At 55.4% G+C, this 14,910-nt stretch overlaps 1 protein-coding gene across 17 annotated transcripts in view; it reads left to right on the top strand.

Moving 5' to 3' along the window:
• The window catches only part of Brsk2 (BR serine/threonine kinase 2), a 51,744-nt gene extending 36,834 nt beyond the window's left edge, over window positions 1–14,910 (top strand). For 2 of the 17 annotated variants that reach the window (XM_057777781.1, XM_057777791.1), the window contains 9 exons: window positions 1,868–1,933; window positions 3,750–3,810; window positions 4,585–4,792; window positions 5,141–5,189; window positions 8,387–8,510; window positions 9,887–10,067; window positions 10,143–10,232; window positions 12,462–12,509; window positions 13,639–14,910. In XM_057777781.1, the coding sequence (XP_057633764.1) occupies window positions 1,868–1,933; window positions 3,750–3,810; window positions 4,585–4,792; window positions 5,141–5,189; window positions 8,387–8,510; window positions 9,887–10,067; window positions 10,143–10,232; window positions 12,462–12,509; window positions 13,639–13,856 (1,045 nt within the window). In that variant the 3' untranslated portion in view covers window positions 13,857–14,910. Of the gene's footprint in view, window positions 1–1,867; window positions 1,934–3,749; window positions 3,811–4,584; window positions 4,793–5,140; window positions 5,190–8,386; window positions 8,511–9,886; window positions 10,068–10,142; window positions 10,233–10,425; window positions 10,521–12,461; window positions 12,510–13,638 lie in introns of all 17 variants that reach the window. The other 15 variants (XR_009057568.1, XR_009057567.1, XR_009057566.1 and 12 more) reach the window with 15 other exon arrangements.

Here is a 14,910-nt window from a genome sequence, read left to right as displayed (position 1 = left end):
TAGTCTGGCCTTGCTTGTCTCTGTCCACTGTCCCTGGGATCTGGACTGAGGCCACTAGACTGGGCTGGAGTTCACTGTGCTAAGCATGCTGGCTGGCTGCATGGGCTGAACTGGGCTGCACTGGACTGATCTGACTAAGCTGGACTGGACTGGACTGAACTGGATTGAACTGGGTCAGGCTGAGCTAAACTGTTCTCAACTGAACTGGGTTGGGCTATACTGGACTCAGTTGAACTGGACTGAGTTGGGCTGGACTATTGTGAAATGGACTGGGGTGAGCTGGGGTGGACTTGACTGAGCTGTGCTGGCCTGGACTAAGCTAAGCTGGGATAGATTGAACTGGTCTGGTCTGGTTTGAGCTGGACTGCCCTAGACTAAACTGGACTAACTGATCTGATCTGGGCTGAGCTGGGATAGACTGGAATGAACTGTTCTGTACTGAGTTGGTCTTGCCTGTACTAAGCTGGGGAGTCTTCTGAGTTGAGTTGGGCATTACTGAACTGGACTGGAATAAATTGAAGTGGGCTGAACTGAGCTGGAGTGGACTGGACTAGGCTGAGCTGGGCTGTACCTGGCTGGGCTGTTCTTGTTTGAGCTGGACTGTGATATGGTACAGCTATGTTCAGAGTCCCTTGATCTGCAGGCTTGTCCCTTCCTGGTGCTTGGCTGCCTCTGATCTGTATTGAGCTGGGCTGTGGTGTGTTACAGCTTTGTTCAGAGCCCCCTGCCTATCAGAGCTTCCCTGGTAGCCAGTAGCAGTGTTGTGGGCAAGATGTATAACTCAGGAGAGAGATGGGTAGAAGGGCACTTAGAGCCTGCAAAGTCTGCCCTGGCTGAGTGGGGTTTTGGTCATCTGTGAACAGACCCGGAGCTGGGAGATCCCACAGGCCTTCCCAGCAGAGGTCAGCCTTGGACTCTGCACACAGCACCCACTGCTCAGTCTTCCTACTGGGAGCTTGCGTGCTGAAGCAGGCCAGGTCTGTCCCTGAATTTGTCAGGAACTGGGAGCCATGAGGCGGCTAGGTAGTCATCAAGATAGAGCGTCCTCTGCCTTGACTTTCGTGTGCAGGTATTTCTGCCCTGCTAGGTCCCCTCCCCATGGATCTGGGCGGACTCATGCTCTAGCCTCAAAGTTTCAGTCCTTGAGAAACTTCTTCCAACTTTCCAGCCAGCCAGGCCACGCAGTCACTCGGCTTCTGGCAACAAGGCGGGACGACAAGGGTTCCCCTTGGCCATGCTCTTACCTAGCCCTTCTCTGGGATTCTGCCTCTTGTGAATATGCTTCACCTCATCAGGACTCTCCCAATAGCTCTAGCGCACACCATCTACTCAAGAGATGGTTGCCTCTCCCTGACCTCCCTTGAACCCCAAAGGGTAGCTGAGGGCCAGTGTTCAGCCATTCTAGCATCTAAAGCCTGAGTGAGTTTCCCTGGCTTCTAATACACCTTCTAGGCCTAACAGCACCCTGGGTGCTACAGGGTGGGCCCATCAGTGGGGTGGTGGCTGTCTCCAAGGGAATCTGGAAGGCCCTTTGTCCTGGCACATCTGGCCTGCTTCTGCTCTGGTTTTGCCATTTGACACTGGGCTCTGATGGGACCACTGGTTGGGACAAGGGATCCTGTGGCTGGTGGTGAGTGTAGATATCTCTAAGCTTGGCTGCCTCCCTACCCAAGAGGTCACCAGGGCAGGCTGTGCTGTGGCTCCTGTTCCCTTCCTCTTTCTTCATCTCCTTACAGTGGCCTAGGGTTGGCGGGCCATGCTTGGAGGGCTTGCTCGGTGTGGCCAGGCAGCACATGGCCCAGCAGCTGACCTGCGTGCGTGTGGCCAGGGCAGTAACTTCTGTTTTCTCACTTTGTTCCTGCTATAGTAAAGCAGTGTTCAGTAAAAGCCTGGATATCGCTGAAGCCCATCCCCAATTCAGCAAAGAAGACAGGTATACACCCTGCCCATCCATCCCGTCCTCCCAGCCCCAGATGCAGGACTCCTGCCTGAGCCAGGCAGACAGAGGCGGGCCTGGAGGCAGGGCTTACTGACAGACACTTCCACCTCTCCTTTCTGGGAATGGAACCACCAGCAGGTCAGGGGAAATGCCTTGCCAGCTATGAGGAGTCATGGAGGGGTGGGGTTACTGGGGCAAGGCCCATGGCCAGCCCAAGGCAGAGGGCCACATACTCCAGGTTTGCATAGGGCCAGGACAGGGGCACAACCCTGCACCCTGAACAGAACTATCTGCCTTTTGGGTATAGGCCTGTCACCTCTGTCACTCTTTTGTCCAAGTGGCCTTGGATGTTTTTGCTCCAAGGACTGGCCATTTAGATTAAGTGGCTAAGTGTCCCATGCCCCTGACAGGTGACCGCAGGCCAGTAACATCTACTGCCCACTCATGCTGCTGATTGGCTGGGCCACATCCTGTTTAGTAGCACACTATCCCTGTACCTGCCTGTGCCCCTTCCTGCTTGCCTCTTACCCACTTGGCTGTCCTCAGGGCTGGAGTCATCTTTCCTACTTCGGACAAACTGCAGCTCAACTCCAGCATTGCTGAAGCGAGGAGAGGTTGATATGGCTCCCATGCTTATGCCTCAGCTTCCCTTCTTCCCTTGTGCCCAGCAATGTGCTCCTATCTGCCATGGTGGGATCAAAGCCTAGGCCTCACTGCTTGTGCCTGTATCCCCTCTCCCATCTCCTGGTATGGCCATTTCCATCTTCTCAGAGCCTGGCTCCTAGCTGTACACCTGGACCTTTGTCCCAGTGGGGAGCCTGGTACCACTTTGACCCAGGCATGCTGCCCTGACCATAGGTCTCCATTGTTTCTTGGGCTCCTTTAGCAGTGGGGGGAGAGACTTGGAGGTCATGGACACTTGGCTCTGGTCACAAGTGCTCTAGGAGCTGGCAAGAAACCAATAGAGATTAGAGTTGCCCAGGTGGGGACCAGAGACCCACTGTGTATGGTTTGGCTCGTGGTGGGCAGGCCAGAGCAGTGCAGGCTGGTCTAGGGCTCTTCTGTCCTCTTTTCTCCTGTGGCTGCATCCCATCCTCACTTTTCCCTCCAAAGATGGCAGGTCCCACTGCCAAGGGTTAACCAGTGCTTTTGTGTCCTTTCATGGTGAGCTGGAAGGAAGTCCTGGTGTCTGACCTGAAGGGCAGCAATTCACCCGTGTTGCAATGAACACGCTGGGCTAGCACCTGCCCCTAGCTATTTGCAGGCCAGGTCTTCAGCCCAGTGGGGTAATAGTGGGTTGAGATGAAGGCTGTGGGATGGCCCTGAGCTTCTCTTGTGGGTAGCTGTGGATGTAAAAGGACTGAGCAAGTACCCAGGTAGCAAGCCACATACTGGACGGTGTACAGTACAGCCTTGGAGAGGCTGGACTTGGGTGCCAGGATCACAGAATGCATGAAGTTGTATCTAGTTCGTGGGAATCCTCCATTGCGTATCCTTGCACCTCTGTCCACACAATGTCTGTGGACTTTCATTGAGAGCCCCTTAGTACCTTTTCCTGTACCTGGGCAGGGGTCGCTGGTGGGTGGCTCGTCTGAGTGGGAAGGAACCTCAGGAACCTTGGCTGCATACTGGTGGTGACTACCAAGGTCAGCAGAATGATCCCCGACACAGCTGTGCCTCCAGAAACCCTCCTGGGCATGGTAGGGGCCTTGGAGCTCTGGGCCAGGACCACAAGCCTCCTGAAAAGGCCACCTAGGGGACAGGAACGCGGAGCCTTCTGCTGAATCAGCACTCTGCTTTGCACCCCCAGGTCTCGCTCCATCAGCGGCGCCTCCTCAGGCCTTTCTACGAGTCCTCTCAGCAGTCCTCGGGTGAGTGACTAACCCACCTAAGTCTCAGGTTACAGGGCTAGCCTCAGGAAATAAAAGGAACCCCAGCCAAAGTACCCGGGGTGGGGAACAGGGCCTCCACAGACTGGGAAGAGGCCCCCGCCCCTGCCTTGCACACAGGCATCCTTTGCGGGCACCCTCCTGGCTGCTGCTCTGATGCTGGGCTCTGGCTAACTGCATGTTCTTTTGTTTTGTGTTGTCCGTTTTCTTGTGTGTCACTTGTTTTCTTTTGTTGCAAACCCTCCCCTTGCCTGCCCCCTCCCTCTCGTCCTGCTTGGGGTCCTGCTTGAATGATTTTGCTGGTCCTGGCTGCTATGTGTGCATGTGGATGGGGGGGGCATGGGCTCCACTTCGCGGCACCCCTCTTGCCCCTACTCTGCGCCACTGTAGCCTGTTAGGAAATTTGTCCTGCCCCCTCTGCCCCCTGAGCTTCCCTATGTGGCCTGTCCCCCGGCCACCTCCTCGGAGCCCGAAGCTTGTCGGAGCACCTCTCGGCCTGGACACATCCTCTCTCCACAGGCCGCCCTGCGGCCCAACCCCAAGACTCAGACCTTGCCGTGCAAGGCCAAGCTGACTGACAAGCCACTGCAGGGCACCAAGTCCAATCCGCTCCCGGCCTGCACCCAGACCCGGCCTCCTGGAGCCAGCCTTGGCTCTCCACTGGCCCTGTCCCCTGGGCCCCCCACCCTGCCGGCCCCTGCTCGGCTCCTGCCAACTGGGACTGAATCAAACACCAAATCTGTCCCCACCATACAGGTGACCCCTCACCCCTCACCAAGGGGTAGTCCCCTTCCTACCCCCAAAGGGACGCCTGTCCACACGCCAAAGGAGAGCCCAGCTGGCACACCAAACCCCACACCACCATCCAGTCCTAGTGTTGGAGGGGTGCCCTGGCGGACACGGCTCAACTCCATCAAGAATAGCTTCCTGGGCTCACCTCGCTTCCACCGCCGGAAATTGCAAGGTTAGCACAGATATGGGGCCGGTTAGGTGGTAGGATCTGCACAGCTGAGATGGAGTGTGCCTGCAGCTGGCAGCCCTGTGGGCCTCTCCACAAGTCTCCACGTCTGCCCTGTGCCCTCACTTGTCCCAGGCCCCATTCTGTCATCTGAGCAGCAGCTTTGTTCAGCAAGGCCTGTTGGGTAATCAGGAAGTCCACAGGCCTGGCCTGGCCAATTCTCTGCTCAGCTGGGGCCTGGAGAGGCACAATGGGGGTTCAGCACCAGAGCATGGACAGTGCACTGGGCCAGGGGCAAAATGGGTACAATCTGCAGCTCTCACCAACCTTGCCCTTGTCCTTTCCTGTACACAGTTCCCACGCCAGAGGAGATGTCCAACCTGACCCCAGAGTCCTCTCCAGAGTAAGTGGCTTTGCTTGAGGCTGGTGAGGAGGGACCTAGGGTCTTTCCCACTGGGCAGTGGTCTCTGGCCTGAACCCCTTGGGCTTGCCTTAGCCTGTGAATTTTTATGAACTTTAGGTCCTGTCCACATGAGGAATGCCAGTGGCAGGACATGTCCTAACTCTGATCAGAGGCATCTGAAGTTGGCTAGGGGCTAGTGACTGTGCCCTGGACTTCCTAGGACTCTAAGGGATCATAGGGATGGTTTGGACACAAGGAGAAACGGGGTCGACCTGTGATGCTTGCGGGGATGGGGAGTTGGCGGAGGCCTGGGACAGGCAGAGCACCTCTGGCCTTCAGCTGGAGGAAAGGGAACATAATAGGTGGGCCCAGTGTTGCCACCCTACAAACACAAAATGCCTGTACGGTGTGGCTTCTTTGTTTCTTTAACAGTGGTCTCCCAATAATCACTTCCTTGGTAGCTGCTGGTGTGAAAGTGTGAAAATGCCCTATGACTGAGATGGGGGGAGCATGGTATAGATCGCTGCAGCTATACAACCTCACAGAGTGGCCAGAAAAGAGTTGTGTTGCCAGCACTCAGTAAGGACCCGAGGGAGGTTGCTTGCTCTGTGCTAACTCGCTGGGAGCAGCGTCTGCAGAGGTAATCGCTGCGCAGGCTTTTTGTTCAGGTGGAGGTCAGAGGCTCCATAACCACAACTGCCCCAGGCTCTGGAGCACAGGACCATTTTTGTCTAGGTTAGGCCTTTTTAGTTGCTCTGATCAAAGGTCTTAGAGATCTACTTAGAAATACTTTTTTTTTTTTTTTTTTTTTTTTAGAAAAGTAGAAAATCTGTGACAGTAGCTTAAGGCCAATGAGAAAGCCTTGGTCTTCCACCACCTCCTTGATCAAGACCCTTTGGAAGCTTCCCCACACTCCGCATCCCCAAGCCCTGCACGGTGGTTCAGAAGGGCTTAGCACCCTCATTTTCTGTCACTGGCCAGCCCCTCACTGGTCATGCGCCTCCACAGAACTATAACTGGGAGAGGAGAGGAAAGGTATCTCAGGAACTGACTCCCTTGGTTGTCCATGTCAGGCCAGCTGGCTGGAAGCCATGGGAGCTACAGCAATAGAATTCTCTCCTCCAAAACCTTTCTCTTTCCCTTTAGCTGGCAAGCTGGGGCCCACCAAGCTGAATGGGTTTTGCCTACTGATGTAGGTCCTTCTCTCATGCACCTTTACGGCCCACACCCAGAACTCTGTGTGCCCAGGTTAGCATCTGGGCCCAGCAATATGGACACCAGAGCACTATTGTGGGCAGTGTCACCCTGGACCACGCAATCCCCTCTGATCCTCTGGCTTTTTTTTTTTTTTTTTTTGTCATGGCTGTGCCTTTAGTGCCACATCAGCCAAGTATTACTGCTTGCATCTGTGATTTTCACCAGAAACTCCACCAGTGTTTTCTAGAACCACTTGGCTGCTCTGAAATATCCCAAGCATTGCTGGTTTCTAGGCCCAGGTGTGGGCCTTGGGTATAGGGGGGACAAGGGTCTACATGAGGGACACATACACCCAAAACTGACAGCAGAAGCACGGAGGGCCTGGGGGTCTGTTTCTGCCACAGAGGCAAAAGAACCATTCCAAAAATGAACAAGAAGGGGGGAGTCACACAGCCAGGAAAACCTATACCCAACCCAACTTAACAGAGGCTCCGTGCTGCCCAGCACAGATATTCCTGTTCATGCTGGCCACATGCTAACACTGTCCTTGAACACCAGTGCTTCTCTGGCCATTCCCTATTTCTAGACTCTCTGAGTCACTGATACAGGGGTACATCTAACTGGGGGTGCTGACTGTGCCCCCACTGCAGCTGTACCAGGCAGCTAGAAGTCTCCCTGACTATGCTGACTGGGAGTTGCCATGAGATAGCCTACAGCTCAGCCTCCCCTAGGATCTCTTGAACAGGCATCTAGCAATGACTTGACTGGGCATTCTGCTTTCTGGTCTCAAGGCTGCAAGCCAAGTGTCAATAGGCTGTGGTGGTCTCTAGGGCTAGGAAAGAATCTTCTAGTTGCCCATGGTGGTGGGGTGGGCTGCGGTCTCTGCAGCTGTTGGTGGCAAGAGCTTCGATGCACATTATTAGTTGGTGGGACCATGCAGGTGAGACTGGGAAGCTTGATATCTGCCTTCTGTCCCCTTGGACTGATATTCCCAGCCCCTGGAGCTCAAGGATTCTACTTCAGACTAAAGTATTCACAACTCAGGAGATGGTATATGCAGTGAGGAGTGTCGCAGTGGGGCTGGGGTGGTACTGCTGTATCCTGCCAGACAGCGGAGGCCGGCTGGGCAGCAGTGGAGTGGTAGCCTAGCCTTAGGCCAAGCTACCATGGGAGGAAAACAAGTCCTATATTCAGGTGGGCGATAGGTGCCAGACCTAGATGAGGCTGAGGCTGTAGGAGCTATGGGCAGGCCCTTCCCTAACTGACCCTAAGGTCTGCCATGGATCTTATTCTACACGCTGAGGTGTGGAGCCACATAATCTTTACCTGACCCCAGAGAACCCTACCAGACTCTGTACCATGCACCAGCTCGCAACAAACTGGGAACATTTCTGCCAGGAAGTTGGAAAGCAGGCTTCTCCAAAATTTAGGGACCCAAAAGAGGGTGAGACCTAGACATTCCCCTGTCCCCTGCTCTACCCAGTGGAATGTCTAGCAAGTGCCACTCAGACATCTCTGTAGGAGTCAAGGATGTGTGGTTTGGTGTTGGAGAGAATTTATGGTGAAGGACATAGGACTGGGGTTAGAGTTGTAGAGTAAAGGTTGGAACAAGGGGTCCATGTTAAAAAAACATGGGGTCTGGGTTAGTGACATGGGGTTCAGGCTGGGTTATAGGTCTAGGTTATGGATACTGGGAAAAAGTTGGGGGTTATAGTTAGGAGAGTTTGGTTATGGTTAAGGATTTTGGTTTATTGTTACAGTGAAAGGTATTTGGTTAGGTTTTTCTTGTGGGTTAAGTTTAGAGTTGGGGATGCCCTTGGTGTTGGACTGTGGAGTTAGGAGTGGTATGGTTATTAGCATTGGGGCTACAGAGCTGTTCTGGGCTGCTGGGAGCTTCAGCACTGCTCTGCAAGGAGGGCTCTACTGCCCTAGCCCCTATGGGAGTTACAGGAGCAGACCAGGCATCACACTCCCATCACTGGAGCCTCTGCTCTGCCTAGGCTGGCCAAGAAATCATGGTTCGGGAACTTCATTAACCTGGAGAAGGAGGAACAGATCTTTGTGGTGATCAAGGACAAGCCCCTGAGCTCCATCAAGGCTGACATCGTCCATGCCTTCCTGTCGGTAAGGTTACGGCAGAGCCAGCCACCCTCACCCATGGTCCCAGCTTCCAGGCAGAACACAGGACCTCTCATTCACACTAACTCTGGGCACCCACCTGTCCTTATATGCATCTGCCAGGACCACCACTGTCTGCCTAGGCTTTCAGCCTGCTGGGAATTGCACAGCACCTCTGGGAGTGGGGAGCTGCCTATGGCTAGGGTGTGCTGGTCTTCAGGTGAAGCCTCCCTGAGACTGAGGGTGAAACACAGGTGGCCATGTGAATCTGAAAGACGCTGTGGCCCCTGAGGGATCTGTGTGGACTCTGATAACACTCAGTTAACATCTTGAAGCCCAGAGTCTGTTTCTCATACTACTTCCTTATTTGAAGTCTGTGACCTCCAGTGGCCCCCAAACTTCCTGAAGAGGCTGAGGTTCTCAGAGAACATGAGAATCTCTAGGTTCTGAGAAGCAGAAAGGGACCCAAAAACTGGAGATGAGACTTTCCAGCCAGGATATGGACTCCCAGAGTAACCTCAGAATTGGGGCTGCCTTATGCTGGGCTAGGCCTCTCTGGGACTTTACTTGGCTTGGACCTCCCACCCAGGACTCAATGCACTGACTTTTGCTCAGGGAAGTCATCTTTTCTATGATCATCCATCAGAAAGTGCCTGCCTTGTTCCAAGATAGGTCCTGCTCCAAGGTGCCCTTGCCTCATTAGACACTCTGCCCTGGAGTCCTTTTAGGCTGCCATATCTGTGGCTACAGCTGAAAGATTTCCTTAGTACCCTGAGGACAGCTGAGAATGTCTGCCAGAAGCCTCAAGCCAGGGGAGTAGTTACACTTGATGTTGACCAGACTCTTGGCCTGCTGTGTCTCTTTAGCACGCCTCACCTCCATCCATTACATCCCTTCACAAGGCCCCTGGGTCACCAGGCCAGTCCGGGCCCCATGTACTTCCCCATGGAGGTTAGTCCTGTATACTGTGGTGACCCTGCCTGTCCAGTCCATATGATCAGCCCTTAGTGCTGTGAACTCACACACAGCCTCCCACATCCGCAGAAGGCTACTAGCTTTCCTGCTCACTACTGTGATGCTCCTGTCTCTGGGTTGTAAGGCCATCTAGCCCCTTCCAGTGTAGGCTTCTCTGTGGGAAACCCAGGGTAGTGGCTAGTGTGCACCCTGGCTGACTGAGCAAGGGGGCTCTGAATTAAGTTTCTCTCTGTTAGTCTTCTGTGTTATACTTGGTTCTCAAAACTGGAGATGGCTTGGAAGGCTGGGTTTGTGTCTGGTGCCCACATAGTGCTGGCTCTTCCGAGGTCTCCTTCCCATAGGTCCAGGAGTGGGCTAGTGGGGCCTGCTGGTAAGCTGCGCTCATGTCCAGCTTGTGCACACCACAGATACCCAGCCTCAGCCACAGCGTCATCTCCCAGACAAGCTTCCGGGCTGAATACAAAGCAACAGGGGGCCCAGCAGTATTCCAGAAGCCAGTCAAGTTCCAGGTGGATATCACTTACACTGAGGGCGGAGAGGCCCAGAAAGAGAATGGCATCTACTCAGTCACATTCACTTTGCTCTCAGGTAAGCCAGCTGACTTGGTAGTGTGTTTCACCGCCACTGGTCCTTCCAGTGTCCTGACTGCCACTCTTCCCCCAGGCCCCAGTCGCCGCTTCAAGAGGGTGGTGGAGACCATCCAGGCCCAGCTGCTGAGCACCCATGACCAGCCATCAGCCCAGCACCTGTCAGGTGAGGTGGGGGCTTGGCATAGCATCTGTGGCTAGTGCTGTTTGGATGGGAGGTATGAGGACTGACATGGCCTCCTACTCTGACGGATGCCCACCTCCCTGCCCTGAGCAGTGCTGCACCCCTCAGGGAGCAGGGCCCCTCCCCGGGCATGGTGGGCTGCATCACACTGAAAGGCACCTCTTGTCCACCGTAGAACCACCCCCGCCAGCGCCAGGACTAAGCTGGGGTGCTGGGCTTAAGGGCCAGAAGGTGGCCACCAGCTACGAGAGTAGCCTCTGACGCTGGCAGGTAAGGTGTCCGGCCTGCTGCCGGGGAGGGGAGGGGCTGCGGGCAGGGCCTTCTGCAGGAGCCAGGCTTGCCCTAAGAGGGGCGCCCCATGGCCACTCACCTGGCCAGGCTCCGGACAGGCCTGCAGGCTCAGCACCCAGGCAGCTGGACATGAGGGCAGCCTGAGCAGGCTCTGGGACTAAGGCCCAAGGCCTTGATCCTTGGGGCTCCCCCTGTAGCACTCCACAGTGGCTGGGACTTGCCACCCCCATGCCACTGACCACCAGAGCTCTGCCTTAAGCAGGATGGGGGTCTGATCCCAGCAGGGTGCTAGGAAAGGTATCTGGGTTGCTGGTGTCTATGGGAGGAGGTAGTACCGGTGTGTCTGGCCCTATGCACAGGCATACACATGGGACCTATGTGTCAGAATAATAGCTAGGATATAGTCTGGACTATCTTTTAGCAAAGGGGCAAGCTGATGGTGAATGGCATGGGGATACTTAGACACTCTTGAGAAGTCTAGACGAGATGGGATGTGGCTCAGGGCCAGCTTCTCCGAGCCCTATTCCTAGCTTACTATTTCCACAGCTGGGGCCTTTTAGAGTCACCTCGTGTGTGTGTGTGTGTGTGTGTGTGTGTGCGCGCACGTGCGTACCTGTTAGTCACTTCTGTGTGTGTGTGTGCATCGCGCGTGCACGCCTGCGTGCACACCTACCTATTAGGCACTTCTTTGTGTGTGTGTGTGTGTGCGCGCGCGTGCAAGCGCACGTGTATGTGTAGGTCCTTTCCACCTGTTCCTCATCTCATCCCATCCTCATTCCATCGCCTATAGATGTGCTCCCAACATGGGCCTTATCATCTGGCAGGTAGGGCTGGAACCTCCAGCAGCTCTGGGCTCAGCTCTCTTCTCAAGCAGGCAGGGTCAGATGCTCTTGTAGACACTTGTACTCCAGTCAATCTTGTCTTCCCGGGGCTTTAGGCTTTCATCTTGGAAAGAGGAAAGCATGCTTGGGAATAGCAACAGTAATGGGAAATTGAGGGCAAGGAATGTCAGGCAGTGGCAGAGGCAGAAGCAGGCCAGGACTGTTCAAGGCCAGGAAACCAGGGGCTAGCATGCTGCTGGGGTTCTGCTCATGGTGATCACTTAGACATTGCAACTATGCTGGACTCCTGAATACTGGACAGCTCTCCATGCCCTGTCCTATAAGATGTTCTGTCATACTCACCAGTTCTGTCAGTGATGGAGCCCACCCTAGGACTGCTGGGCACCACCTACTCTTGGCAGCCTGCCCCTCCCATACCTTCCCATTGGGTCCCTGTGTCCTGGGCCCTAGTCCAATGAGCTTGGCTCCAAAGACACTGTTGGGGGTGAAGAGAAATAGACCTCCAGGATACCTGGTGACCATCCAGACATGGACCCCACTCAGGGAGAGGAGGCTGGGAACCTCTAATGAGTAGGCCCCATGGATCCCCCCTCCAGGTCTTATGCCAGTGGGTGGTGAGGGGCAGGCACTGTGTAGGTAGTCTGTTAAACCTTGCTAGAGCAATAGGTTTATCTAGCCCAGGGGAGAAAGGCCCGTGAGGGAAAAGACCACACCCAGTCTTCTGGCTTTAGCTACTGAAGGTGACATTCCACTCTCTGCCTGGCTCCCACCCAGTTGTACTCACAGGCCTGCTCTGACCTAGATCCTAGCTCTCAGTTTTGCCCCTTCCGAACTCTACACTTCCCTGGGCCTGCCTGATCCCTCACCCTGTCTCTGCAGGTTCAGCTCCTCTCTTCCTGCCAGCCAGTATTCTAGGGCCCTGCCTACTCATAGCCCTGCTCCTCTATGAGCCCCAATCCCTCTGAACTCTGTCCACTCCTGGCTCAGCCCTCTCAGGCCCCGCCCCCTCCCACGGTGGCTGGCTGCAGGTGGGCAGCCTGTTTACTCTCTCCCTCCCTCTTTCCATTCTGTGCTCCAGACAACACTAACTGTATGGAGGTGATGACGGGGCGGCTTTCCAAATGTGGTAAGAACCCCTCACGCTCACTTGGCCCCCAGCCTGCCACCTCCACTGCGTGCCCCCACAGCCTACCCTGATTAGTGCTGTCCCACTGTCCCTGGACTGTACTGGGTCCCCTGTGTATACACAGGCAGTGGACCGCCCACCACCCCTGGGCCCCATCTGCTACCCAGAGTGGTCTTAACCACTTCCTGCTCCCCATTTCTACAATCAGGCCAGGCTGAGGAGGGACTTCAACGCTCAGAGCAGGAAAAGGTCCTTGTGCTTGAGGCCAACAAGGATCTTATATATAAAAGCACTGCCTATATGTAGCACTGCCCTGGAGGGCAAGATACACCTGTCCACAGACCATGCCAGTCAGAAGAGGAGGGTTATGCAGCACTGGGCTCAGATTGATGTCAGGCGAGGGAATGGAACCGAGGTATCCAATTGGCACAGCTGGGTAGTGAGCACAGGCTCAGGAGGGTGGAGGGTCACCCATTACTTCTGCCCTCCAGGACCAGAAACCCAGCTGTGGCTGCCTGTCCCCAGCTCCCTGCCTGCCCGCTGACCACTCATCCTGTCTGTCTGCTGCTAAACTGTCTGTGCTAGCCAGGGCCAGGCTCTCCCTGTATGCTGCTGCTCACTGGCTCTGGCCACCCTTTCTGAGAGCAATCATTACCCACAGAGCAGCAGCCAACCCCAGGGTCTGACTCAGCCCTGGTCTTTCCATTGCTCTTTTTACACCTGGGGTTGGCCAGCTTACATGGCCCTAACACTTGGGAAGGAAGACTCAGGGCTACACTGGGTGAGGGAGGAATCTCACTGCCAGTCTTGGGCCCCAGTTCTCAGAAGCAGCCCCCAGGACCCATCTACTTTGAAGGTACGGAGGGTCCCAGGGTCTGTTCCACAGCAGCCTCTCCCACTGCATTGCTCCTGGCACTATATAGGGACCCCACTGGCCGCCTGCCCACCCCGCTTGCTACCCGCCTATCCTTGCTCTGCCATTCCATCTGACTTCATTTCATTGGGTTTTTCTTTCTCTTGTCAAGGCCCCTTCGTTCATTTGTTTGTTCTTTCTCTCCTTCCCTCCCTCTCTCCCCTTCCCCCTTTTTTCTTTTCTTTTCTCTTTTTGTCTTCTGTTCTGTGTACCCAGGCACCCCATTGAGTAACTTCTTTGACGTAATTAAACAACTTTTTTCAGACGAGAAGAACGGGCAGGCGGCCCAGGCCCCCAGCACACCCGCCAAGCGGAGTGCCCACGGCCCCCTGGGTGACTCCGCGGCCGCTGGCCCTGGAGGGGACACCGAGTACCCGATGGGCAAGGACATGGCCAAGATGGGGCCGCCCGCCGCCCACCGTGAGCAGCCTTAGACACTAGTCCCTCCCCAGCACAGAACAGCACAGCACAGCACAGCACTGACTGTGGCCTTCTGCCACCCTGTGTGGATCAGGCCCCACCTGCCTGCCCAGAACTTGTCTCAAGCCTGGGAGGAAAGGAGAGTGGCCAGGGCACGGCCCACAGGCTGGGCTGCTGGGCTTACTCTCTTTTCTCTCTTGCGGTCTGTCTCTGCCTGTCTCTGACAGCATCGCTTGTTTCCGCTCTGATACCAGGAATTATCCCGAAAAGTTAACATGTCACCTCCACGAGGCCATCCTCTGTGCTGCGTGTGGACACTGGCTGAGCGAAGGCAGCTGCTGCGGACCACCTCCCCTCCTGCTGCTGCTGCTGCTGGGCAGAGAGGCCAGCCCACTGTCCACCTCTGCCCATTCCCAGGCAGCTCTGCATGGCCCAAGGGAGGAGGGCCTGACTCCCAGGGGGACTCTTCTTCTAGCCCAGCCACCCTGGACTCCCAGTGACCAGACCCTTGACAGGGACAACCTGTCCACCATCTTCCAGGGTAGGGGACCATGGTGGGAGAAGCAGTGGGAATGGATTGTCCTCCACGCCACATTTGGAGGCCTCCTGGGCCACTCACCTCACCTTTTCCACACTTTGGCCTCACCAGGGCCACCTCTTCTCATCTGCATCCATTGCTCCACCTTGTCAGGCTGCAGAGCTCCGGCTGTGATGGTTCTCTCGGGCTGAAGTGGAAATAAGAGACCTGGGTGCTCCAGAGCTGCCTGGGCTGGCCAAGCTGTGGGGGCTGGGCTAAGACCAGTATTATTTATTTGTTGTTTTAATTTATTGAGTTTCTTTATGTCTCTGTTCTCTGTTCAGGGAAGGGGGAGCAGCAGCAGCACCCTCCTGCCATCTGTCTGTCTGTTCTGTCTGTCTGACTTGGGCAGGGTGGGTCCAGAGCCCAGGTTCCCTCTAAGGACAGAGCCGTTGGGGCTGGGAACGGTGGGGAGCCGGCCAGTGGATGCAGCACTGGCAAGCTACTGTAAACTTTAAAAGAATTCCTGCAAGATATTTTTATAAACTTTC

The sequence above is a fragment of the Chionomys nivalis genome, chromosome 8 (genome assembly GCF_950005125.1).
Source record: "Chionomys nivalis chromosome 8, mChiNiv1.1, whole genome shotgun sequence".
NCBI lineage: Eukaryota > Metazoa > Chordata > Mammalia > Rodentia > Cricetidae > Chionomys > Chionomys nivalis.
Note: the sequence above shows the minus strand (reverse complement) of the source record. Positions and strands in the feature narration are given on the sequence as shown.